Source organism: Macaca thibetana, chromosome 9 (genome assembly GCF_024542745.1).
Source record: "Macaca thibetana thibetana isolate TM-01 chromosome 9, ASM2454274v1, whole genome shotgun sequence".
Lineage (NCBI taxonomy): Eukaryota > Metazoa > Chordata > Mammalia > Primates > Cercopithecidae > Macaca > Macaca thibetana.
The window spans coordinates 21,617,895-21,645,507 of NC_065586.1; the positions used below are offsets into that span (position 1 = coordinate 21,617,895).

Genomic DNA, 27,613 nt, shown 5'->3' on the forward strand with positions numbered 1-27,613 from the left:
GACACAGCGAGACTCTGTCTCCAAAAACAAACAAACAACAAAGAACGTGGTGTTTACATTCAGGTCCCATCCCTGAGCCAACTTATTATGTATATGTAAATATTCCAAAAATCAGAAAAAAAATATGCAAAATCTGAAACTTGTCTCACAATTTTGGAAGAGGGCTACTCAGCCTGCAATGTGCTGTTTTCACTTCTCTGCTGCTCTTTTTGGGATGAGGGAGTTGGGTCTGAAGTGTAAGTTCCCTAAAACATCTGCTTGGAGCCAGGTGTAGGCCTGAGACCTAAGGCAGCCTCTGTCACCTCGTGTCATGGAAAGGGCTGGGGACTTACCTGGTTCCATGTCCTCTGTATGGAAAGAAGCTTGCACTGCAGAGTGGGAACCTCTGTCACCCAAACTATCCTCCAGGAAACTGTACCCTCACTTTACTCCTTAGAGAAAACATCTCTAAGATATCAAATCACGTCCCTTAACTGTGTTCTGGTTATCTTCATGATTTGCACGTTCGGGCAAGCTGCATTCATCACACTATTTCCACACCCTGAGCAAATGACAGAAGATTTAAAAGGAGTGCTCAGCTGACAGTGACAGTTCAAATACAGCAAGAAAGACTTCGACAGAAAGTAATAGTATAAAATAGTCAAAATAGTGATTTTTAACTTAGGTACGAAAAAATGGTCCCAATTTCATCATTTCCTGAAAATGGTCCTGCCTGTTGTCTGGAAATTCTATCAGGTGGGAACACATTTCTGTCAAGCAGCTCAAACTTCGAAAGTATTACCTTATGTCTTTCTTCACCTGGACAGTTTTTTCCCTCGATATATTTAAGTAACTAAGAGAACCTCACATTGTTCTTAGCCAACCAGCTGGATACCAACCTGGTTTTCTTTCTCCCCAAGAACTGATCTTTGCTACTCAACCCCCAATAGAGACATGAACTGCTGTGTTCTTTGGTCGTGTTTTAGAGAAACATCGTTTGAATTCTTACACATTAGTTTGTTCACATGTTCCTTCAAAACCATATATTTTTGCCTGATCGTTAGAAAGCACTGTTTATTCCCTAAGAAAGTAAACTTTGAAGTGATGAGAAATAAAATAATCTGCAAAATACCCACATCCTTTTTCCCCAGCACAGTATTTGTTTAAATAGTATAGCACAACACTCATCTTTTATTTATTTATTGGTTTTTTTTTTTACTAAGGCACATGACGTAGAAATATTGAGGTACAAAAATGCAAATTTCTGCAAAAGATTTTTAAGATATTCATTTTGGAAAATGAAGGTGAACATCAACTCCCAGAATATTCAGCTTTTAGCTTGTTTTTTCTTTTGGACCAGTTCAACCAGCAACTTGTACCTAGCGATACAGTCTTCCTGTAGGAAGAAAAAAAGAGAGGTGAAAACAGTCACTTGCACAAGTCAGTGGGGTCCCCGGGGGGCCGGTCTGCTGCCTTATGCTCATGAAGAGCCTCACGTCCAGTCCCTCTGCCCAGAGTTCCCAGGATGTCCTGGAGTCCAGCCGCTCACAAGGCAGACCTGTCCAGGCAGTGCAAGAAGGGCTCCTGCAAGCCCAGCCCGAAGGGAAGGTGCTTGGCGCGGAGTGAGGGGCTGGGGCAGCCGTTTGTGAGGTGCACTAGCATCATCACTGGTACCTTCAGCCTGCTGACTCTCATTTTCATGTTAACATTTCACTCTTTCATCACAACACGCTACTTTAAAGAAATCAAAAACCCTGGGGCCAGGTAGCCACAATAGTCTTCTTCCGTGGGTCTGGCTTTCCTTAGGTGCTGCTGAGTGAGACCTTTCCTGTGGGGCGCCAGACCCCGGGACACTGGAAACACTTGTGCTGAAATACACACTCCTGCTCCTCCCGGCCCCACCTCCATCCCACCCTACAGGCTGCAGGGCCACCCACTTCAGACCTCAGCTGGCCACAGCTATCACGCCCTGGGCTGGGACTCAGGACCAAAGCAGAGGTGGGTTGATGGTGGGGAGAGGCCTCATTATTTTCACGTTGATTACAGGAACTTTCTAGAATCTATTCTGTTTCTGTTCCAAAAATACTGACCCCTGAGGTTCTGTAGCTTCTGCTGACTTAGGGTCCAGTGCAAAGTGACTTTATCAGCTGCCTGGGACAGGGAAAGGATGTTTACTCTCCCAGGATTTTAGCTTAGTGGTGTCATAAGAGTCTCTTCTCAGGGTTTTTTCTGCATCCCCAAAGATTACCTGCCTAAGGTCTTTAAAGATATCAGTCTTTCCTTAGTATCTATGCTGTCCCTAACCACATAGTGCCGAAACCAGATGTGGCCAGACCCAGCACGTAACCCCGGAAGGACAGTGTGCTCAGAGCTCTGAGCTGAGCTGTGGCAGCCAGGCCCAGGCTCCAGGACAGCAGGCAGCTCAGCCCTGGCTGGCTCTCAAGTCAAGGCTTGAGGGGAACACCTGCAGGCTGACGAAGCCCTGCTCATTGCTGGTTGAAAACTGGAAGGTTTCCAGACCCCCCAGGTATGAGTTTCTGGGTGTTCTATCCTTAGGAATCCAAGCTCCAGCCCCTTCGTTTATAAGCCAGTGTGGACTCATCACACATGGAGACACCTGTGTTCTGACAGATGCTAGAGAAATTCGGGGAGAATAGTTACTTCTGGCAAACCAGTTGGAGAGGCTGGGAGAAGCTGCGCTTCCCAAATAGATCAACTGCTAAGGGTTTATTTTTCTCCCCAGGAACTCTCAACTTTCATCCTTTTAAAGTAGGTGGAGAAAACTAGACCTGTACACTCAGGGACACGCATGGCCATGAGCTAGATTTTCCAACACAGAATTTCAATTACAAAAATAAGAATGTAAATGAGCATCAGTGTGCCCAGAGGCGACTGAAGGAGGCACAGACGGCGGAATAGATCGTGGCTTTTGATTCTGACTGTTCCTGATTCCTCGACTAACAATCTAGCTCCCTGGAAAGAAGCCTCAAGAGACACTGTGGTAGGATCACACCCTGGAACTCTCTGCAGCGCCTCACGGCCAGATCACAGGAAAGAGGCCGCCCAAGCTGGGTGGGTGGGCTCTCCACAGGGCACTCCCGCCCTCTCCTCCCATCTGAGTTTTCATCTGAGAACTATCTCAGATGTATGTGAGCAGGCACTAAGAGCTACAAGCAGGGAGAAAGGCCAACTACAAACGGCCACGGCCGTGGAAGGTAAGCCGAACCCTAGCTGTCGCCTGGCACTGACCACACATGGAGATGGCCTCAGGGCACTGACCACACATGGAGATGGCCTCAGGGCCTCTGGACAGCCACGAGGTGCACCCGCTGAGTCCAAAGTTATTCACATGGCAGAACCAAAGATGATTATGGTAATACTGTCTATACCAGCTATCCCTTTGGTCAAAGATTTGCTACATAGCCAATGGGCCTTGTGATTTATGAACCCTCAGCCTGGTTCAGAGGCGCTTCCCATCCTGACCCTCCCCAGCTGCCGCATTTCACGGTGAGACGGCACCGGCTGAGCCTCCCATGTGCCCTTAAACCCTAGGCCTGAGTGGGCGAGTTCTCCAAAGGGCAGGCAGGTGCTGTAGGTGAAGTTTCTATAATCAGCTACCCTGTGTGATGATGAAACTTAGAATCTTGAGCTCATCTACACACATGAACCACTCAGTGCACAGATTCATATGCTCTAGGGAGAAATATACTGGAAGATAGCTGGGAAAGAAGAGATCATGGGGCAGGTGTCAGTAGATAGGAATGAGGGAAGAAGCCGCAGGCAGACAAGCTGCGGCTCCTCTGGTGGGATTCTAACACCTGTGCAGAGGCCTCTTTCCCTGTCACTCACCTTGCTCTTGGACGGGACACATCTGGCTATTTTGTCCCAGCGGTCAGAGGATCCCTTTGGGTACTGCTGCAACGCCAGTTCCAGAAGTTTCTGTTGATTCTGAGTCCACGGCTCCTCTGCAGCCCGAGCTCTCTCTTTTTTCTGGCTCTCCTCGTCGCTGGACTCATTTGGTTCTGCTACGTCAAAGTCCTTCTGCCGCCTGGCTCTGGGCTTCTCCTCTGGCTCCAGCTTCGCGGTAGTCTCCAGCAGCCTGGCTGGCTTCCGCCTCCGAGGTCGGGCCTCGGTGCCCCCCGTCTCCTGCTCACCAGAGTCTCCCCCCTGCTCCTCCTCCACCACCGCCCCCTCTGCGTCCTCTCGCTGGGTGATCATGTCATCAGGCAAGGTGGTGGCACTTTTGATGGGCCTGGAATTCTGAACTGTTGATTTGAGTTCGGAGAGTCTAACCATTCCTAGGAAAGAGGGGTGAGCCACACAGATGTGAAGGGCAAGGTGAATTAAGGAGATGGTGAGAACAGCAGCTGCTGGGCACACAGCAGGCAGCGCACTAGGCATTTTGCATGCATGGTCTAATTTCATTTCCACACTATTCTAGAAAGATAGGGATCATTACCCTAATGTTACAGATGAGAAAAAGAAGACTCAGAAAGCACTAGAGTGGGATCTGAACCCACTTCTGTCTGATTGCAAGCCTTTGTCCCTTTCTCTACTCTGAGGAATAATGGGCATATAAAGAATCAGATTGTGAACAAGAATACAAACATGTCTTTGAGAAGGAATAACCTGCTACTCCGTATAAGAAAGGATTCACTGGCTCCACTGGAAAGACAAAAATCAACTGGTCAAACCTTAAACTGTGCTGCCTCTGGAAGTCAAGTGTATGAGTAAATTATACACTTATAAATAGTAGCTGTAACAAGAATTTTTAAACATGGAAAAGAAACATTTTATCAAAACATTTATTAGCTGGGTGTGGTGGTATACACCTGTATTCCTAGCTACTTGGCAGGCTAAGGAGGGAGGACTGCTTGAGCCCAGGAGTTTGAGGCTGCAGTCAGCTATGATCACACCACTGTGCTTCAGTCTGGGCAACAGAGTGAGATCTTGTCTCTAAAAGTAGTAATAATTAATAACAAAAGTTTTAAACCTTTTAATAGGACAGAATAGAATACAGAGCACTGATATCCTCAATACAGTAGGAGTTACAACTCAGTAAGATAAAAGGACAAAGAACACAGCTCACAGAGGAAGAACTACAGTAGCTGACGAGTATTAGAGAACTGAAACAGTGAATCACCACTTTTTAATTATTAAATTGGCAAAGATTAGAAAGTATGACAATACCTAGTGCTGGCAAAATGCAGGGAAATAGGTACATTCGGACACCGGGAGTGGGAGCAGAAACTGGCCCACCTCAGAGCTGTCCAATGAAACATGCTGTGATACGATTATACAAACCACTTGGTGTAGCACTGAGGAATTAAGTTTTTAACTTTATTTAATTTTAATTAATTTAAAATTTAATATAAACAGCTACAAGTGGCAAGTGGCTACCATATTAGACAACACAGGTCTAGCCTTTTTAAAGAACAATTTGTCAAATGGAGGTGAACCTTAAAATTGTATTTACTTGTGACTCTATAATTTTACTTAGAGGAGGTTCTCCTATGGAAATAATTACAGATGTATATACAAATTTGGCTACAAAGAGGCAATATTTTAGGCCCAGTGCAGTGTGGCTTGCGCCTGTAATTCCAGGACTTTAGGAGGCCAAGGTGAGGTGCATCACTTGAAGCCAGGAGTTCCAGACCAGCTTGGGCAAACATGGCAAAACCCTGTCTCTACTAAAAATACAAAAAATTAGCTGGGTGTGGTGATGCATGGCTGTCATCCCAACTACTTGGTGGCTGAGGCATGAAAATCGCTTGAACCCAGCAGGCAGAGGCTGCAGTGAGCCGAGACTGTGCCACTGCATTCCAGTCTGGGCAACAGAGTCTCACTCTGTCTCAAAACAACAACAAAAAGGAGGCAATATTTTATTTCCTTTTTTACGGCAATGTTTCCTCTTTTTTATACTAGCTTTTATTTAATAAAAAACAAAATCCCGGCCGTACACGGTGGCTCACGCCTGTAATCCCAACACTTTGGGAGTCCAAGGCGGGGGGATCACCTGAGGTCAGGATTCGAGACCAGCCTGGCCAACATGGTGAAACCCTGTCTCTACAAAAATACAAAAATTAGCCAGGCATGATGGTGGGTGCCTGTTATCCCAGCTACTCAGGAGGCTGAGGCAGGAGAATCGCTTGAACCAGGGAGGCGAGGTTACAGGGAGCCAAGATGGTGCTATTGCACTCCAGCCTGAGTGACAGAGTGAGACTCCATCTTAAAACAAAAACAAAAACAAAAACAAAAACCTGCATATAATTAAAAAAAAAAAAAAAGTAAAAACTACAAAAAGGAATACAATGAAAAGTGGCTTCCTGGTCTGCTTTCTAAGAGGCAAAAATGAGTTGGGGTGTGAGTGTGTGAACGTCTAGATATAGAATGAGTCTTGCACACCCTGTGTAGCTGTATTTGCCTTCTCCTTTCTTATGTTAATGGCAACAAACTCCCTGGAGGTTATTCTGTATTAGCTCACTAAAGTTCCAGGTCCTAGTCTTTTGTTACTACAAATGAGTTGCATTTCATAATCATTATCTCCTCCATATTTTTATTATGTACTCCATCAATAAAACCTCTTTGAAAATGCAATTATTATTTTTTTAATTTTTATTTTTTGAGATGGAGTCTCGCTCTTTCACCAGGCTGGAGTGAAGTGGTGTAATTTTGGTTCCCTGCAACCTCTGCCTCCTGGGTTCAAGTGATTCTCCTGCCTCATCCTCTAGAGTAGCTGGGACTACGGGTGTCAGCCTCTCAAGTAGCTGGGACTACGAGCACGTGCCACCATGCCCAGCTAATTTTTGTATTTATAGTACAGACGGGGTTTCACCATGTTGGCCAGGATAGTCTCAACCTCTTGACCTCGGGATCTGCCCGCCTTGGCCTCCCAAAGTGCTGGGATTACAGGCATGAGCCACCGCGCCCAGCCGAAAATGCAATTCTAATATATGTATATTTACTTATATTTACTTATTCTTTTATATCCACCACTCTACTAATATATTATAAAACACATATGAATAAGAAAATCAAAGATAAAAAACAATCTAAAAACATCATTAAGTGAAACATTCTCATGAAAATATTAATATTAAAAACAATGAGACTGAAAAATTGCTTAATACTGGGTAAAATACTCAATTAAAGGCCTGGCTCCAAATTCACTTTATTTTGGCACCTAACTTTGAATGGCCATCCCAGTTGGAAAAGATGACCCAAAAGGATACATCTATCCACATGGAGCGTCCTGTTGGCCATGTTTACTATGCTCTGGTATTCATTGTACAATACAAATTATGAAAACATTTTCATAAAAATCATCCCCAAGTCAATCATTTGGTCTTGCAAACTAAACAGAAAGTGTTATTTATCTGAGATGGGGGTCTTGTCACCCAGGCTCGAGTGCAGTGGTGTGATCGTAGCTCACTGCAGCCTCCAACTTCTGGGCTCAAGTGATCCTCCCACCTCAGCCTCCTGAGCAGCTGGGACTACAGGCCTACACCATCACGCCTGGCTGTATTTTTAACAAATGAGTTCACTTTGTTTGAAAGATTTACAGGTTAAAATTCTATTTTCAACATTTTTAAATCCGTAAAAATAAGTTTTTATAGGTCACATTGTTTTGGTCATAGAATAACACATAACAAAGAAAATACTATCAAGCATCGACTTTTTTTTTTTTTTTTGAGCCAGTCTTGCTCTGTTGCCCAGGCTGGAGTTCAGTGGCGTGATCTCGGCTCACTGCAACCTCTGCCTCCCGGGTTCAAGTGATTCTCCTGCCTCAGCTTCCAGAGTAGCTGGGACTACAGGCATGCACCACAATACGCAGCTAATTTTTGTATTTTTAGTAGAGACTGGGTTTCACTATGTTGGCCAGGCTGGTCTCGAACTCCTGACCTCAGGTGATCTGCCCGTCTTGGCCTCCCAAAGTGTCAGGATTACAGGCGTCAGCCACCACACCCAGCCAAGGATCTACTTTCGAACGTCCTTTCTACAGCATAGTTTTCAAAACACTTTCATATTCATTGTTAAAAACCCATCTTTATTTTGTAAAAATATTTTAATATAATAAAAGGATTAAATATATTAGTCTTCAGTGAGTATGCTGCCATTAACATAGAAAGAGGGAGGCAAATACAGACAGGGTGTGCGCAACTAGTTACACTTCTAGACGTGTGCACCCCCCACTCTGATTCATTATTCCTTCTGTGGAGGGCCAGGAATGCAGACTCAGACACTTTTCATTGTATCCCCTTTCGTACTGTTTTAATGTTTTAAGCGTGTGCAGGTTTTTTTTTTAGACCCTACATCAATAATTTATTTATTTATTTATTTATTTGGTAAAAGAAAAGTATAAAACTGAAGATCTTTAAATTCAAAAACTTTTAAAAGTACTTTGTCAAAATACTAGGAAGCCTCCATATGATAGGAAATATTCCCGTGGTTGCCCTCCACCTTATAAAAAGATGTCACTGCAACTCTGGGGTTATCTATATACATCCACTCAACTGGGTATCTTGTTGCAATATCTTGAGAGCGAAAGAACGTGGGATGATGCCGAGTGATGAGGCCATCATCAACCTGTGAGCGCTGTGGAAATCCCATTTTTCCCTTGGGAAACGCCGGTGCCCTATGTAACACATAAGCTCTGCTAATGGGCACAGTGAGGGTGCTGGCATAAGTCTGAATATCAAAGATGAGAAAGCTTAATTACTCTCTCACTGCTTTAAGATAAAAATAAAGATCAACAGAAATTCAAATACAGTCTTCTTAAATTCCAAAGAATCATCTTGTCTACCTCACTTTGGAGACCACAACTTCATAACAATAAAAAAAAATGGAAACAATCAAAATGTCCAACAATAGAAACCTGTTAAATAAACCATGGGGCAGATATCTATATTATGGACTACTATGGAGCCATTAAGGTGATGATACAGACATATGAGTATATGGAGTGAAAAAATACAAAACAGTATTGTAGTATAGTCCCATTCTTGTAAAAATATTATATGCACATACGTGCATCAGAAAAGTCTCAAGAAATAGGCTGGGCGCAGTGGCTCATGCCTGTAATCCCAGCACTTTGGGAGGCTGAGGTGGGAGGATCACCTAAGGTTGGGAGTTTGAGACCAGCCTGACCAACATGGAGAAACCCCGTCTCTACTGAAAATACAAAATATTAGCCAGTCGTGGTGGTGCATGCCTATAATCCCAGCTACTCAGGAGGCTGAGGCAGGAGAATTGCTTGAACCTGGGAGGCGGAGGTTGCAGTTAGCCGAGATTGCACCATTGCATTCCAGTCTGGGCAACAGAGCGAGAATCCGTCTCAAAAAAAAAAAAAAAAAAAAAAAAGAAAAGTCTGAAGAAGTATCTCTCTCAAAATAACAATTGGTAGGTTACATGTGATTATTTTCTTCCTTTTGTTTATCTGTATTTTTTTGAGTTTCTATTAGCAAATATTTCTTTCCATACTCACTAAAGCAACTCTCTTAAGAAAGAGCTGAATACTTCCATCTGGGTGTGTTCTTATCTGTAGAAGGTCATTTTCCCCTGCGCTAGCCTATTAAGCCAGCTGTGTTTTCTAAACCATCCATTTCAAACCCTTTGAAAGGTAACCCAAATCTTAGGAAACAATTTTAGAATATCTAATAATACTTCAGAAGCACAGCTTTGTGACTTAAATGGATCACACTGCTTACGGATTCTTTGTTAATTTGTGAACATAATCAGAAGAAATACTTTTATTTCAAAATCCTTTGGCTTCTTAAAGGCTATTAAAAAACAAAACACAGAATTTAATGAATATATTTGTGACAAAGACCTTATGGTGCTTTTAGAGTCACAGGATGCTTGGATGTGGCCAAATATCACATCGGATTTGCTTCTTTTCCTCTCTGTCCTAATGCTGGATCTGCTCTCTGCTCAAAGCTGCTTCTGGTGCCTTCTCTCAGCCACAAGTGTTGGTTGCCTCAGAGACGCACTTAAATATTCAACTCCACATTTCCTGTTTTCTTCATACTTCTGACCCCCTCCACCAAAGCTCCAGGAAGATCTATGTCAGTTCCTTACTCTGAGATGCGCTGCCTTTTCAATGGTATGATTTTGGAGAATGTCTTGAAGTAGACTTCTGTTATGTAACATTCCATTGCCCCATCTCTGCCTCCATGTCCACAGAAATAACTTCATTGGCAGAAAAAGAAATCCAGAAATGTCCTCTTTGCTAAAGCCTGGAGAACTCCAAGTTGAATTCTTTTTTAAAAATTATTTTATTTTTATGTTTATTTTTCAGAAATGGGGGTCTCACTATGTTGCCCAGGCTGGTTTTGAACTCCTGGGCTCAAGTGATCCTCCCGCCCTGGCCTCTAGAGTAGTTGAAACGAGAGCTGGGCCACCATGCCTGGCTGGGATGGCTTTTTGAGATCTCTGGGTTTGCTAATCGTTGGCTTGTTCATCTGCATTACTCTCCCTGGCACCTGTATTCGAGTTAGGTTGGAAAGTTTCTGAGGCATGTTCTTACTTCCTGGTTCTAAGCAAAGAATATGGAGACTCTAACAAAATTCCAGTTAATCTTGGAGGAAATTGATTTTAAGAAACATAAATGCGGCCGAGCATGGTGGCTCGCACCTGTAATCCCAGCAATTTGGGAGGCCGAGGTGGGAGGATCAAGAGGTCAGGAGTTCAAGACCAGCCTGGCCAACATGGTGAAACCCCGTCTCTACTAAAAATACAAAAATCTGTCAGGTGCAGTGGCGGGCACCTGTAATCCCAGCTACTCCAGAGGCTGAGGCAGGAGAATTGCTTGAATCCGGGGGAGGCAGAGGTTGCAGTGAGCCGAGATTGTGCCACTGCACTCTAGCCTGGGCAACAGAGCAAGACTCCGTTTCAAAAAAAACAAAAACAAAAAACAAAAAACATAAATGCTTGGGAAAGCTGTTTGTCATCTATCCCAAAGGGTAGCTCTGCAAGTGCGGCAGTGACAGGGGTGGACAGTGCGGGGAAACAGTGTGCACACAGCATTTGCGTGGTGTGCAGAGATGGGCTTTCTCCTGCGTTCCCCGTCCCCACAAATTGAACTAGAGAAGACGATCTGTATATTTCTGTATATTTCTTTAACCTTATTAATTAAATACATCTTCTCGGCACCAGAATATGCAGGCTTGCTGGTGCCCGTATTTCAACCCCTTTTGGAGATGCGACCAGATTTAGAGTTCATTAGGCAAAACTTCTAGACCCTTGTATTTAAAGAAGTTATTATAAAAAGGGATTAATTTAGAAGAAATCACTTTAGATTAATGAGATAGAGGAAGTATGAACTCACCTGGGGAGCAGGTCACTGAATCCTTCAGTTGCTTGGCTTTGGTTGTCACCTGTTTCAAAACATAAAAGCAAAAATCTTACTTTCCATGTACCTACTGTAGGCTGAGTGAAACTATTCCATGTAAGCTCCATGTGAATGAACAGGGTTCACTGGATCTCAGGTCTGAAAGACCCTCAGTCATCTGTCCCATCCATTAATGTAATTAACAAGAAAATTGAGGCCCACAGAGATTAAATGGATTGCTCCAAAACACCCATCCACTCAGCAGCACAATCAGGACAAGAACTCACATACCTGGACTCCTTCTAGTTCAATGACAGTTCTGTTATACAAGGCTGCCTCTTAAAAGATACTACTTTCAAGGTCAGGCATGGTGGCTCATGCCTGTTATCCTAGCACTTTGGGACACCAAGGCGGCTGGATCAGTTGAGGTCAGTAGTTCAAGACCAGCCTGTCCAACATGGTGAAACCCCATTTTGATTAAAATATAAAAAGTAGCTGGGCAAGATGGTGGGTGCCTGTAATCCCAGCTACTCTGGAGGCTGAGGCAGGAGAATCGCTTGAACCCAGGAGGCGGAGGTTGCAGTGAGCCGAGATCGCACCACTGCACTCCAGCCTGGGCAGTGAGATCTTGTCTCAAAAAAAAAAAAGATACTGCTTTCATTATGCAAACAGGTCATTTTTTAAACCTAGAATTTCCAGAAATTGAATATCTTTCTTCACTGGAGAAGGGCCTGTAATCCCAGCTATTTGGGAGGCTGAGGCAGCAGAATTGCTTGAACCCAGGAGGTGGAGGTTGCAGTGAGCTGAGAACACGTCACTGCACTCCAGCCTGGGTGACAGAGCCAGACTCCATCTAAATAAATAAATAAATAAATAAAAATAAAAAAAATTACAGAACATTCCTGTTACTCCAGAAAGTTCCCTTGTTCCCTTAATGCAATCTCTATCCTGCCACAGATAACCACTGTTCTGACTTCTATTGCATATTTTTAAAAAATATGGGGTTAAAGTTATTAATTTTTTTCAAATGAATAGTTAATTGCCCTAATACACTTATCTAACAAGCCATACTTTCCATTTATTTAAAATATGAATTTCATTAAAATTATGTTCAGCTGTATACATGTGCTATTATATTTTTCTATATTTCTCTATCCCATTAATCCATGTATATTCTTGAACCAATACTTCAAGGCTTTAATGAAATTTGAAAGTAAAACGTCAGAAAGCATGATCATTAAGAGCCAAGAAAGAGTCAGGCAGATCTGCTCTTCAATCTTGGTTCCACCTCTCAGCTGGGTAACAGACAGCAATTTTCCATCCTTTCTCTGTTTCATATATTACCCTCTGTAATGTGTGGATACCACTACTAATACCATTTGCCGCTTACGGATGTTTTCAGTTTGAAACAAACCCTTAGCATGATACCTGGCAGACACTAAAGTCTCAGTAAATATTACCTGTTACAACTGAAATAGATCATTTGTTTTCCATTCATACAAAGAGCAGAATTAGAACATTTAAAGCTGCGTGGAAACACTTTTCAATTTTGTTCTCTACCTTCCACTCTCTCTACAGATGACCTTGCTTCCTATTTAATGTAAGCAAACTGAACTTATCAAACATGAGCTTCCTTGACTTCTGAATTTCCCAGCTCAAAAATTTGCTTGCCCCACCACATATCCATCCCTTCTTTTATCTTAATTCAAAGAAATAAATGCATTCCTTCCCCTTGAGGCTAAATCTGCCCCTTGAATCCTCACAGAACTATGTGCCATCAGTCATCTGCTTTCATCTTCAACTTCTCCCTGTCCATCAGATACATCCCATAAACCTTCAAACTTAGCTCAAGTAGTCTACTCTAAAAGACAATCTTCCCTTGACTTTATCTTTTCTATTCTACTTGGCATTCATGAGAGTATCTCCTAGTTTTCCTTCTTTCTCTGAATGTTCCTCCACTGGCCTCTCCTATATACTCCTGCCTCTTGTTCCCTAATAGAAGTGTTCCTCAACATTCTGCCCATGTTCTTTCCACTTTCTACTCTGGTATTTCATCCCATCGATTCAACAATACTTTAGAAAAGAAATGATTAACCTACATCTCTGGCCCTGACTTCTACCTCGGAATGCCAGTCTCACAGAAATTGACCATGCAACAATGGATCCTCGGATCTGAAAGGGACTTCACCTATGTAACATTAAGCTTACTATGCAATAGGCACTGTTCTAAATAAGTTGTGTGTGTATACATATTCCTCACAGTAGCGATATTAGGTAGGCATAGAACTGTTACCTGATTTTACAGAATCTGAGGCCTAGGGAGAATAAATAATATATCCAAGTTAAACAGTTACTGAGAAGCTAAAACCAGACAAGTAGGAATCTAAAATTTTTGCTCTCAATCACTGTAACATAACCACCTTTTAAATCGAACTCTTTCATTTTATAGAAAAAAAAACAAGCCAAGTGCTCTTTCTGCTATACTACATGGCTTTACTTTCTAACTGCCATTAAATCTCTTAGAGGTCTCCTAGTTCCTGAAACTAAACAATGTAAAAATTAAACTCATCAGTTTTTCTAATAAAACAACTTCTCTGCTTTTCCTCCATTGCTTAATAGTTTTATCACCCAAGTCACTTAGGCTTAAAATCTAACAGTCCATTTTTGGAGTTTTCTCTCCTTCCCCAACCAGTTGCTTCATAGTATCAATTCCATTTGTTCCCTACTCTCTCAGACCTCCACCACCTGCACCAGTCCTTCATTCTCACTTGACCAAACTAATATAACACCTTCTAACAGGTCCCTAACTTAATTAATAGTTAATAATTAATGACTGATACTGAGCATTTTTTAATGCGTTTATTGGACTTTTGTATATCTTTCTTGGAGGAATATCTATTTCATATCCTGTATCCATTGCTTATGTGGGTCATTTAACTTTTTATTATTGAGTTGTAAGATTATTTTTTTCTTTTTTTCTTTTTTTTGAGATGGAGTCTAGCTCTGTCGCCCAGGCTGAAGTGCAATGGCACGATCTCAGCTCACTGCAGCCTCCACCTCCCAGGTGCAACCGATTCTCCCAACTCAGCCTCGCAAATAACTGGGACTACAGGCATGCGCCACCACGCCCGGCTAATTTTTTGTATTTTTAGTAGAGATGGGGTTTCACCATGTTGGTTAGGCTGGTCTCAAACTCCTGACCTGAGGTAATCCGCCTGCCTCGGCCTCCCAAAGTGCTGGGATTACAGGCATGAGCCACCATGCCTGGCCAGAGCTGTGAGATTCTTGATGTGCTCTGGGTACATGTACTTTTATCAGACATAAGATGTGCAAATAAGTTCTCTCACTCTTTGGGTTGCCTTTTCACTTTCTTGATGGTGTCCTTTGGCTCACAAAAGTTTTAAATTTTGCTGAGGTCCCATTTATCTATTTTTTTAATTTTGAAGTTTTTGGTTGCTTGTGCCTTTGGTGTCATATCTAAGAATCCCCTGCCAAATCTAAGGCCAGGAAGACTTAAGAGTTCCAAATTAAATTACTTTAATTTCTTTCAACAATGTTATATAGTTTTCAAAGTTAAAGTTTTTCATTTCTTTTGTTTAATTTATTCCTAAGTATTTGATTCTTTTTGATGCAATTATGAATGTAATTATTAATTCCATTTTCAGGTTGTTCACTGTAAATGCATAAAAAACTGATTTTTGTAATACTGCTATATATCCTGCAACCTTGCTAAACTCATTTATTAGTTCCAATGTTTTTTTTAGTGCACTTCTCAAGATTTTCTACATATAAAATCATGCCATCTGCAAACAGATAATTTTACTTCTTTTTTTCCATCTTATTTCTTTTTCTTGCCTAACTGCCCTGGCTAAGACTTCAGTACAATGCTGAATAGAAGCAGCAAGAGCAGACATCCTTATTTGGTTCCTGATCTTAGCAGGAAATCATTCTTTCACCAGTAAACACGGTGTTGTGGGTTTTTAGTAGATGTTCTTTTATCTGGTTGAGGTACTTCTTTTTTATTGCTAGTCTGCTGAGTGTTTTTATAGTGCAAGGGTGTTGGATTTTGCCAAACACTTTTTTTTTTTTTTTTTTTTTTGGTGAGACACAGTCTCGCTCTGTTGCCCAGGCTGGAGTACAATGGCACAATCTTGGCTCACTGCAACCTCTGCCTCTGGATTCAAGTGATTCTCCTGCCTCAGCCTCCCGAGTAGCTGGCATTACAGTTACGCACCACCACACCTGGCTATTTCGTATTTTTAGTAGAGATGGGGTTTCGCCACGTTGGCCACACTGATCCTGAACTGCGGACCTCAGGTGATCAGCCTGCCCTGGCCTCCCAAAGTGTTGGGAACCACCGAGTCCGGCTCAAACGCTTCTCTTGAGATGATCGTGTGATACTGCTTTTTATTCTGCTGACATGAGGTATTTACATTAATTGATCTTGAGATGTTTAACCAACCTTGCGTTCCATGGTTGATCAGGGTGATTTTTTTTTTTTTTTTTTTTTAACATAAATCTTCACCCAGCCTGAAGTACAGTGGTGTGATCAAAGCTCACTGCATCCTCCAATTCCTGGGCTCAAGGGATTCTCCCTGCTTAGCCTCCTGAGGAGCTGCAAGTACAGGTACACACCACCATGCCTAGCATCATGGTGATAATTCTTTTTATAAGCTGCCGAATTCAGTTTGGTGGTATTTGTCAATATTTATTTGCATCCATATTTATAAAAACATTGGTCTGTAGTTTTCTTGCGATGTCTTTGGTTTTGCATCAATGCAATACTGCCATCATAAAATGAGCTGAGAAATATTCACCCCTCTTCCGTTTTTTTTTTTTTGAGAGCACTGGAATTTTTTAAATGTTTGGTAGATTCAATGGCGAAACTATCTGGACTTGGACTTTTCATTGTGTATAGGTTTTGGATAACTAATTCAATCTTTTTACTAATTACAAGTCTATCTATTAAAATTGTCTGTTTCTGATTCAGTTGTAGCAGTTTGTGTCTTTCTAGGAATTTATCCATTTCACTTCTATTAGAAAAACAGCCATCTAATTTCTTGATATTCATTTATTCATGGGTGTATTCCTTTATAATCCTTTTTATTTATATAAGATTGGCAGTAATATCCTTTTTTCCCCCCCCTTTTGACTGTAGAAATCTGAGTCCTTTCTCTTTTTTTCTTGGTTAATCTTACTTAAATTAAATGCATGTTTATTTTCTTGGTATTTTCCAAGAATCAGCTTTTGGTTTCACTGATTTTCTCTATTTCTTTACTGTTCTCCATTTCTTTTTTTTTTTTTTTTTTTTTTTTTTTTTTTTTTTTGAGATGGAGTCTCGCTCTGTCGACCAGGCTGGAGTTCAGTGGCTGGATCTCAGCTCACTGCAAGCTCCGCCTCCCGGGTTCACGCCATTCTCCTGCCTCAGCCTCCCTCCATTTCTTTCATTTCTGCTTGTATTAGTCCGTTCTTGCATTGCTATAAAGAAATGCCTGAGACTGTGTAATTTATAAAGAAAAGAGACTGAATTGGTTCATGGTTTCACAAGCTGTACAGGAAGCATGGCAGTATCTGCTTGGCTTCTGGGGAAGCCTCAGGAAACTTACAATCATGGCAGAAGGCAAACTAGGAGACAGCACTTCACATGGCCAGAGCAGGAGGAACAGAGAGCAAGGGGAAGATGGTGCATACTTTTAAACAACCAGATCTTGTGAGACTTCTATCACGAGAACAGCACCAAAGGCGGAAATTCAACCCATGATCCAATCACCTCTCACAAGGCCCACCTCCAACACTGGGGATTACAGTTTAATATAGAATTGGTGGAGACACAGAACCAAACCATATCGCAGCCCTATTTTTTTGTTATTTCCTTTTTTCTGTGTGCTTTAGGTATAGTTTGTTCTTTTTCTAGTATCTTAAGGTGGAAAGGTTAATGATTTGAGATCTTTCTTCTTTCTTACATAGGCATTTATAGCTATAAATTTCCCTCTAAGAAGTGTGCTAGCTGCATTCCTTGAGTCTTGGTATATCATGTCTTAATTTCATTCATCTCTGATAATTTTCCAGTTTTCCTCATGATTTCTTCCATGATCCACTGATTATTTAGGATTGTGTTAATTCCCAAACATCTTTTGATTTGCCCTGATTTTTTTTCCCTGATACTGATTTCTAATATCATTCCACTAGAATTAAAGAACATACTGTGTATTATTTCTATCCTTTTAAACTTACTGATGTTTGTTGATGTCCTAGCATATAGTCTATTCTGGACAATGTTCCATGTATAAAGAAAAATGTATATTCTATTGTTAGATGGCGTGTTTTAGAAATATGTTAGGTAAAAGGGAGCTATTGAAATTTCCAACCATTATTGTTTAACTGTCCATCTCTTCATTCAAGTCTGTCAGTTTTTGCATCATGTATTTTGGTGTTCTGTTATCAGGCGCATACATATTTACAATTGTTATATCTTCCTGAATTGGCCTTTTTATAAATGTCCCTCCTTAGTAATTTTTTTTTTTTTGCTTTAAAGATTACTAGAGGACATACAAAGATGTATAAAGATACAGAATATATTGCATTTTACCTAAATAATAAATCAAGCACAAGAGCATAATTCTAAGAAAAGCTTATGATTTATCTTGTAGAATTTAAATTTTTCTCTGCTTCCTGCCTGGATAAGTAAGTTGTGACATATATGGTCACACAAGGAGTTCATATAAACTTTCCATTTGAGGTCAACTGGCAAAGTCACAAATACATGTGACCTCAGAATCTCATAACTTAAGATTCATATAACTCTCTAACATCTTAAAGTCATGCTACAGCCTTTCATATACATTTTTTATCTTATATGAATAACTAATATATTAAACATATTAATGTATGTTCTTATAGCCAAATGGATCCCTAACATCAGAATCCTGCCCAGTAAACACATTCTAATGGCATGTGGGGATGAATTACCTTAGAGAATCATTCACCTAGCATTGATATTCTAGTATTAGAACATAGCCTTGACTGACTTAAGGTTTCCTGATACATAGTCAAGAACAAGCTTCCTGTTTCTACAGAGTCATGGACTCAGTTTGAGAAGAGAGTCACCTTATACTGGTAGTAGATTCTGAATACAGCATCTATCACAATTTAGCTTATCCATCACACATAATCTGAGTCCTTCAGATCATTACTGCCAAATAATGGAAACGATGTGACATTGCTATTGTCATTTTGGGGCCATACCTTTTTTTCCCTCACTTAAAAGGCCAACTTAGAACTTATAATAGGTTCATTAGACAGAGGCAAAGCACAGTCCATTTTCCAATTCTGTGTGGTCCAATGTTAATATTCAAGTCACTCTGCAAAGTCTACATCTCCTGCTGTTATAAGACAGTTTCATAAAAATGATAACTGCAAGTGACTTTTTTTGTTTTTTGAGAATTTCCCTTTTCACTAGTTTTTGTCTTGGGAAGAGCCATACACATGGTGGATGATGGCAAAATATTTTTGTTTGGGGGCAAGTTTGGCATCTTCAAATGATCATTTATGATTCCAGGTAAATAAAGAAACTTCTAAATAAGTAGTGGTCTAATATAAAGCTCAATGCCAGGGTGACTCAGTAAGATAGTAAGTCAGTTTGGGAAAGTAAATTCATCTTTCCATGACCATGGTCATCACCAAATTTATTTCTCTCCTTTAGATCTGAATGACTTTCAGTAAAGTGGGTACCAATTTACTCTCAAAATGTTTAGTGTTTATTTTCTCAGACAGTATGTAATAAATTTTTCAGCTAGTCATTCTATTTTTATATCATGTGCAGTTTCAGAAGATATGGGACTTTCTGTAGCCTCTTCTTGGGAGAAGACATTTATTCTTGGGAGAAGACATTTATTCCTATATAGGTTTCACACAGATGAGGCCTCCCCCTTCTTCTTTGGTATCTGAGGAACTAATATTGTGGACTACTGGCTTGGGTAGGCTTTTGGACAATCCAAAGTGCATTAACAGTCATATGGATTGTAACTGTGGTGGAATATGTTTCACCACATTACGATTCCAAGCAGAAAACACTTTCTAACTCCTCTTCCTAATGCCCAAATTTATCTCTAAAATGCTTATGAAATTGGGGTCCTACGGTCTAAGTTTGTGACTTATGATAGGTAAGGGTACAGTGAATGAAAAAAAACTAAAATAGGTTGCATTCCCTCTAGTAAAAACAGATGAAATTAACAGAAAATTAAATCAGCAAAATGAAAACTATAGTTCACAAGCCAGAACTAGGATCAGTTAACAGTTACGTGGTTACGTATTTCTGTTCAATATAAAGAAGAATTTTCCAATTTTCTGAGCTATATAAAGTATATGTTCACATTTCTGGCATCTTCAGGTAACTCATAAAATAAGTACCGAATCTGGAAAATAACCTTAAGTCATATTTTTCAAATTCTGGCTGTCAGTGATATTTTAAGTATTACTCTAGTAACAAAAATTATGTAACTGTGAAGTTCATTATTTTCATTTGTTAAATTTACTCTTGGTCAACTTTCCACTTGAATTTAGCCCTCATTACAAGTGAGAACTACTACAGCGTTCAAACACAAAGCATGTTCTGTTACTTGAACATTAAAAAAACCACTCTGAAAAAGTACTTTTTTTCTCCTCTCCCTTCTCCTCCTAAATAAGCCACCTGAAAAATGTTTCCAACTGGTAGAAAGCAGTGGTGCTCATTCTTGTTATTTCTCTAATGTCTTTAAACTTTTCTGTGGATTATCTGTCTAGATAGAAAAATATGATATGATAATTGTGTTCATCTTAACTTTTAAAAGAGAAGGTCTTTCATTAACTGATTACCTCTATAAGCAATGTGGATAGCCATTTCCTGGGAGAAAACACTTATGCAAAAAGACAGTTGTGTGGTTTTGCAGATACTGTTACTCTACTAGTGAACACCGTAACAACATAATACATATTCACCCATATTATTCTCTTTTTAATGGTTTCCCCAAATTTTAAGACAAGGAGGCAATTTTAAATTGCATTAACATGTAATAGCTCAGGTATCACCATTCTATTGACTTGCTGCATTCTTAACTATACGTAAGAAGGTGTTATATATAATTCAGAGTTATAAAATAAATCCTTACTAGGCAGTATGATAACATCACCAGACCACAGACTATACTATGAGCTAAACCAGTTCTTTTATGAATATCATTCATAGTATTCAAAGTGTATGTGATTATTACTAGTAAATTTGATACAGGGTTTAAAGTTAAAGCAGATACTATCCTTTTGGTAAGATATAGGGCTCTGATGAGTGAGTACAAATTACAGATTCAGTATACTAGTAACACAGAACACTTAATAGGATCCAAAGACTATATAAGAATCTTAAATAGGAGATATAGAAAGAAATGGCTTCTTGTAATCTGCAAATATGCTTTGCTTTAATGAGTCACTAAAGAAGATGACAAAGTGTTCCATTAGAGCTTAATGAGTCCTTGAATATTTCTGTGGTTCAAATATTCAAAAGGATACCTGTGAGAGTCACTGCTTGCAGAATCCCTTAGGAGCATAGCCACATAAACTGGCCAGTCTCTCAGGACATGAAATACCTTGCTCTCACATTTACTCCCTTTTAGCCCAGCACCCTCAGGAAACCAAGTGATTTCACTTTGAAGATATTATCAGATCAAAGTATGACAAAGAACAGTGCTGCCACATATGCAGGGTTTGAAATCATGTTTTTGCTAAACCAAAAGGGCAACATGGCCTAAGAAAGAGTCAGAATGGTCCGAGTTGTAGGCCCGGGCTGACAATAACCAGTTTTGTGGCCTTCTTTATCTCTTTTTAAAACTCACATCTGTAACAAAAGTGATAATGTGATTTACAATTGCATAACGGTTCATTCCTATTAACAAAGTATTTTCATAAGACTGTCACATTTCATCCCCCAACTACCTTGTAAAACTGGTATCACAGGCTGGGCACAGTGGCTCATGCCTGTAATCCCAGTACTTTGGGAGTCCAAGGCGGGTGGATCATCTGAGGTCAGGCATTCAAGACCAGCCTGGCCAACATAGCAAAACCACGTCTCTATTAAAAAACACAAAAATTAGCTGGGCGTGGTAGTGCACACCTGTAGTCCCAGCTACTTGAGAGGCTGAGGCATGAGAATTGCCTGAACCTGGGAGGCGGAGGTTGCAGTGAGCCAAGATGGCACCACACCACTGCACTCCAGCCTGGATGACAGAGTGAGACTCCGTCTCAAAAAAGAAAAAAAAAAATGCTGATATTACAGATGAAAAAACTGACTGAAGCTCAGAGTGCTCTCAGGACCTGCAAAGTCATATACTTGAGTCAGAACACCTAAGGCAGGTTTCCTTTTAAATCCTGTTTTCTTCCCACTTTACATCTTTGTCCATAAAACAAAAGGATTGCATTCATGATTTCCTTTTAGTTCAAATATTGTGTGGTTCACTGGATGTCACATTATTAATGAAATATCCCAAATACCAAAGATTTATTAAGTATTTACTTAGTACATCACTGCACTGAGAACGGTAGTTTGTATATGCAAGGTATTATCCTATCCATTTCAAGAGGCTTACAATTGGGCTATTTACTTGCATATTCATTCAAGACACTGCAGATTAATTAGAACTGTGCTTATAAGAAAAAAAAAAATCAGCTTCTTGCTTTAAAAAGGTCTTATTTATAAATCAATATTGGCCAAAGCAAGGAAATAGCAATCCAAACAGGCTTGTACACTGGCAATTTGAGGGTCTGGCCTCATGTCTCAAGAAAGAGGCCAATTCTGTACTCTTAAGCTGCATTACTGCCAATTTCCCATTGTGTGGAGGTAGTCAGGATGCAAGCCCTTTGTACTTCAATTTCCCCAGTGTTCATCAGATGTATCTGCCAGTGATATGTGTCACCCTACTAATTTGCAAGGATTGAAAGAATCCAGCAGGCTTGGTAGGTATCTCGTTCCTCTCTCTCAACTATTGCCTTTGCTCCTCTTCAAGGTGTGTCCTCCGTAGAAGAAGAAAACTGAAGGAGGATATCCTCTGGTCCAAGGCCTGCAAGTATTTGTTACTCCTTTACCAGAACATTTACTCCATGTCCTTTGACAGGGGAAAGTAGGCAGTCAAAAATACAACAAAATTCTAGAGATGGCTCTAGAATTCCTTTGAAAAATAAAACTGTCTTTGTTGAAGGGATAGTCTGGCAAGTGTTCCAAGTGGAAGTTGAATGCTCTCCCTGCCCTCCTGGGACTAGATGGCAACTGCCACCTGGACATCAGAGGAAAAGGCAAAGTACTCTGTAGAACACAGGAAAGAACGTGGAGTCCAGGCTGAGGGTTAATCTGGAAGAGAGAAAGTGACAGGAAATGGAAGGCAGAGGAAGATGAAAAAAGAAAAAGGAGAAGGGGAAGGGAGAAAAGCAACTGGAAATAGTATGATTAAGAAGGGCACTGGACCACAGTGATATCTATAACTAGTATGTAATGTGTGGATTTTAAATTGTTTGTTATAGGGCGTTCCTCCATTTCCCCTATAAGATCACTAGGAATGTCGATCACTGTGTAAACTTCGAGCTCCATTTAACCTAGATCCACTCCTGCTCATTAATGCTTTTGGATGAGTAGACTCTTTTTTGAGAAATTCACTGTCGTATAGTACAAAGAGGACACACTAGAATACAGGGGCGTGAGGCAAGAAGAGTGCACACCTTGGGAATTAACACACATAATGGGAATATTTTTAGATTTTTCATGGACTATAGAGTCATTGGTGGTCTTAGCCCATTGGTTCTGGATCTCTAAGAGGCAGAGAGGTCCATCTGACACCTGAGTTATAATATGATAAAGATAGCGGAAAAGAGTAATTCCAGATCATACATTAGGTTGTTTACTATGTAAATTCAGGCATTTCATCTAACATTTGGGTGCCTTCAGATTTCCCACCCATAACAATCTCTTGAAAATTCATTTCAGACATAATGATGAGGTTTTGATTTTAAAATGGGAAAAAATATATATATATATATACACACATTTTTTTTTCTTTTTTTGAGATGGCATCTCGCTCTGTCGCCCAGGCTGGAGTGCACTGGCATGATCTCGGCTCACTGCAGCCTTCGCCTCCTGGGTTCAAGTGATTCTAATGCCTCAGCCTCCTGAGTAGCAGGCATCTGCCACCACAGCGGCTAATTTTTGTATTTTTAGTAGAGACGGGGTTTCACCATGTTGGCCAGGCTGGTCTCGAACTCCTGATCTCAGGGGATCCACCTTGGCCTCCCAAAGTGCTGGGATTATAGGCATGAGCCACTGTGCCTGGACTAAAATGGGAATTTCTATCTATCCAATTACCCTCTGTCCCTACCGGATATCGCTATTAATGTTATTTTCTTGGTACTAATGAAAATTATAATCTTGTTTGTTGTATAACTACTCATTAAGCTGTTTTACATATTTATATTTTATAATAACGGAGGAAGTACGTAATAAAATAATATTAACAACCTTATGCCAATTTATTTCCAGATTTAGTTTAATGGGATACATTCCTAGAAAAATCAAATGTTGTAAAATTTACTCAGAAGAAACAGTCTTGGCTGGGTGTGGTAGCTCATGCCTGTAATTCCAGCATTTTTGGAGGCCGAGGCGGGCGGATCACCTGAGGTCAGGAGTTTGAGACCAGCCTGGGCAACATGGTGAAACCTCATCTCTACTAAAAGTACAAAAATTAACCAGGCATGGTGGCGGGTGCCTGTAGTTCCAGCTACTCAAGAGGCTAAGGCAGGAGAATTGCTTGAACTCAGGAGATAGAGGTTGCAGTGAGCCGAGATTGCGCCATTGCACTCCAGCCTGGGCAACAGAGCGAGATCCCATCACAAAAAAAGAAAAAAGAAGAAGGAGAAGGAGGAAGGAGGGGAAGGAGAGGAAGAGAAAAAAGAAGAAAGAAGAAAAGAAGGAAGAAGAGGAGGAGGAGAAGGAGAAGAAGAAGAAATAGAGTTATTTGGGGAGGTGACATCAGCAAGATGGCTGACTAGAGGCCCCTAGTGCTTGTCCCTTCCATAAAGACAGCCAAAAACAAAACAATGAATAAACCACTACATTTTAACAGAAATAACCAAAGGAGAGTGCTGGAGCATGTCAAAGAAGTAACAGCAACCCTGGTGAGTGCAGAAACTCAGGACAGTCACATAAAGAACACAAGGAAATGCCAGTCCTCTGCCACTCCATCCCCCAGCCAGTATCAGCTGGGAACCAGGTGGCCACTTCTGTCTTTGATGAAAAGGTAGGCAAGAGGATCCCAGCAGCTCCCACCAACACCTTAGACACCTACAGGCCTCACCACTGGGGTCGCTTGCAGTCTTCACAGGCACTAAGCCCAGCTGAGGGAGCTGCCAAGAAGCTGCACAGCTTTGCTTCCCCAGAGAAGTAGCCAATACTGTGTTCCTCCCACTGTGGCCTGCACGGTCACCATGCCACACCATCTTGGAACTGGAACTAATGCTGGAGTAGTCTTGCTCTGGGGGCTAGCAGTCATGGCACCCCTTCATCCCTGAGGCTACCCTCCTATCAAAGCAACTTTGCTCAGTGGTCTGACATGCCCAAGTGGCTCAGCTGTGAGCACCTTTCCCTGTGGAATCAAGCAGTGGTGGAACTTCCACCCCCCACCTCCCATCACCTTGGGCTGGAGCTTAAGCACCATTTCTCCCTCCTGAGGAAAGGGTGCTTTGACAGAACAGCTCCATTTACCTCTGTCAGCTGAGGCTGTGCTCTGCCCCTATAGGCCTGAGCTGGAACTGTGTACTGCCTCCACTGGAAAGAGGGCTTTGCTGGAGCCCTGCATCCATGGTGCCTGGGCTGCCTGGGCAGCCACACCCCTGTAGGCCAGAGCTATAGCAGCACGTTGCCCCCTGGGGAACTCATGCCTTGGCTGAGCTGAGAAGCTGTGCATCCCAGGGCTAACCTGATGTACTACCCTTTGTCTCAGGGAAACAGAGCAGTGACTAAGCTCAGACACCCTACCCTACAGGCCAAACAACTCCAGTACCCTGCTTCTCTGGAGCTGGACCAGCACCTTAGAGTCTGGGCTGTTAAGACACCTCCCTGTTTGGGGAGGAGTGTTATCGCTCTGCCATTTTCTGCCCCTCATGGCCCAAACGACAGCTATGCTCAGCCATTCTGGGCTGCTTGCTGCCACTGCACTTGGACTTACAGAGACTGAAATACTGCTGAGCCCCACCATCCCAGATTGTAGAGTTACGCACCTGAGTTTTCACTGAGCCCTACTGGTTCAGGCTCCTGAATCAAAGCCATATCCTGGCCTAGGCTCAAACCTCCAGAGCACACTTTCTTCCCCGGAGTCAGGCCAGAGCTGTGAACTGCTCCCCAGGGGCAGCATCACAGCTACAACCTGACCTCCTGGACATCAGCTGCTAGAAGGTACCTCAGAGTCACAGATGCTAGCACTAAAAGCAACCTACATCCAACCCTGCCACAGAGAGCAAGCTTGCACCCCAAGACCCTGGTGTCATAATAAGGTTCATAAGACCCTGAGCTTAGGACTCCAGCCCCACAGATGCTCTGAGCACCCACACCTGGAATTTAGCCACTGTGGCAGCTGCTTATAGGCCATGCCAGATCTGACAGCAAGAGGGATCCTCCTGTGGCTACGTTTCCCCACTGTGGGGAAGTTGAGAAAAGGACTCCAAAAGCCCCTGCTACCAAGGAATTAACAACCTATGCTACTGCTGCTGCCACAACCACAAATGTCTACAACCTAGGCCACTGAGGCATTCATATTTATTACTAACATTGAATACAGATGAAGAAGCTGCACAGAGACTATACCATTGCACCTACGTGGAAAGAGTTACCACCCACTCCCCAACTGGTACTGTAAGACCCAGGTGCAAGTTTTTCTCTACGTATGAAAGCCACTCTAGAAAGTTTGGAAGAGGCTATTGTTTCACAAGATGCACAGACATCAATACAGGGACATAAGAAATATGAAAATCAAGGAAATATGACATCACAAAAGGAACACGACTCTTCAATAACAAACCCTAATGACAAGGAAATCTGTAAGTTGCCAGTACAGAAATTAAAAAGTAATGATCTTAAGGAAACTCACCACGATATAAGAATGTACAGATAGATAATTCAACAAAACTAGGAAAAAAAAATCAGGATACAAATTAGAAATTCAACTGAGAGGCCGGGCGTGGTGGCTCAAGCCTGTAATCCCAGCACTTTGGGAGGCCGAGACGGGCGGATCACGAGGTCAGGAGATCGAGACCATCCTGGCTAACACGGTGAAACCCCGTCTCTACTAAAAAACACAAAAAACTAGCCGGGCGCGGTGGCAGGCGCCTGTAGTCCCAACTACTCGGGAGGCTGAGGCAGGAGAATGGCGTGAACCCGGGAGGCGGAGCTTGCGGTGAGCTGAGATCCGGCCACTGCACTCCAGCCTGGGCGGCAGAGCGAGACTCCATCTCAAAAAAAAAAAAAAAAAAAAAAAAAAGAAATTCAACTGAGATAAATATCATGAAAAAGAATCAAACAGAAATCCTGCAGTTGAAGAATTCAATGAATAAAATAAAAAATACAGCCAGGTGTGGTGGCTCACGCCTATAATCCCAGCATTTTGGGAGACCGAGGTGGGTGGATGTTCAAGCCAGGAGTTCAAGAGCAGCCTGGCCAACATGGTGAAACCTTGCCTTTACTAAAAACACAAAAATTAGCCGGGCATGGTGGTGCATGCCTGTAATCCCAGCTACTTGGGAGGCTGAAGCATGAGAACTGCTTGAATCCAGGAGGTAGAGGTTGCAGTGAGCCGAGATTGAGCCACTGCACTCCAGCCTGGGCAACACAGCGAGACTCCAGCTTAAAAAAAAAAAAAAAAAAAAAAAAAGACAGCTTAAGTAGCAGACTTGATCTAACAGAAGAAAAAAAAAATCTCTGAGTGTGAACACAGGTCATTTGAAATTACCCAGTTAGAGGAAAAAAAAATCAAAAAAGAGTAAAAAAAATGCTTACAAGACTTATGAGACACCAGGAAGTAAATAAGTGTTCATATTATGGAAGTTCCAGAAGAAGGAGACATGGAAAAAGGCATAAAAACACCTATTTAATCAAGTAATAGTTGAAAACTTCCCAAATCTGGGGCATCCAGAGACCCCCAAATAGATTCAACTCAAAAAGATCCTCCCAGAGGCACATTATAATCAATCAAATTTTCAAAGTCAAAGACAAAGAGAAAATTCTAAAAATGGCAAGAGAAAAAT

The 27,613-nt window shown here is 41.6% G+C and overlaps 1 protein-coding gene across 1 annotated transcript in view; it reads right to left on the reverse strand.

Annotated features, from left to right (window-relative positions):
* Positions 1–1,163: 1,163 nt before the first annotated feature.
* The window catches only part of DNAJC1 (DnaJ heat shock protein family (Hsp40) member C1), a 248,270-nt gene continuing 221,820 nt past the window's right edge, over positions 1,164–27,613 (reverse strand). The window contains exons 10-12 of the mRNA XM_050804054.1: positions 11,306–11,354; positions 3,829–4,277; positions 1,164–1,375 (exon numbers count right to left, since the gene is read on the reverse strand). Of these exons, the coding sequence (XP_050660011.1) occupies positions 1,307–1,375; positions 3,829–4,277; positions 11,306–11,354 (567 nt within the window). The 3' untranslated portion in view covers positions 1,164–1,306. The remainder of the gene's footprint in view (positions 1,376–3,828; positions 4,278–11,305; positions 11,355–27,613) is intronic.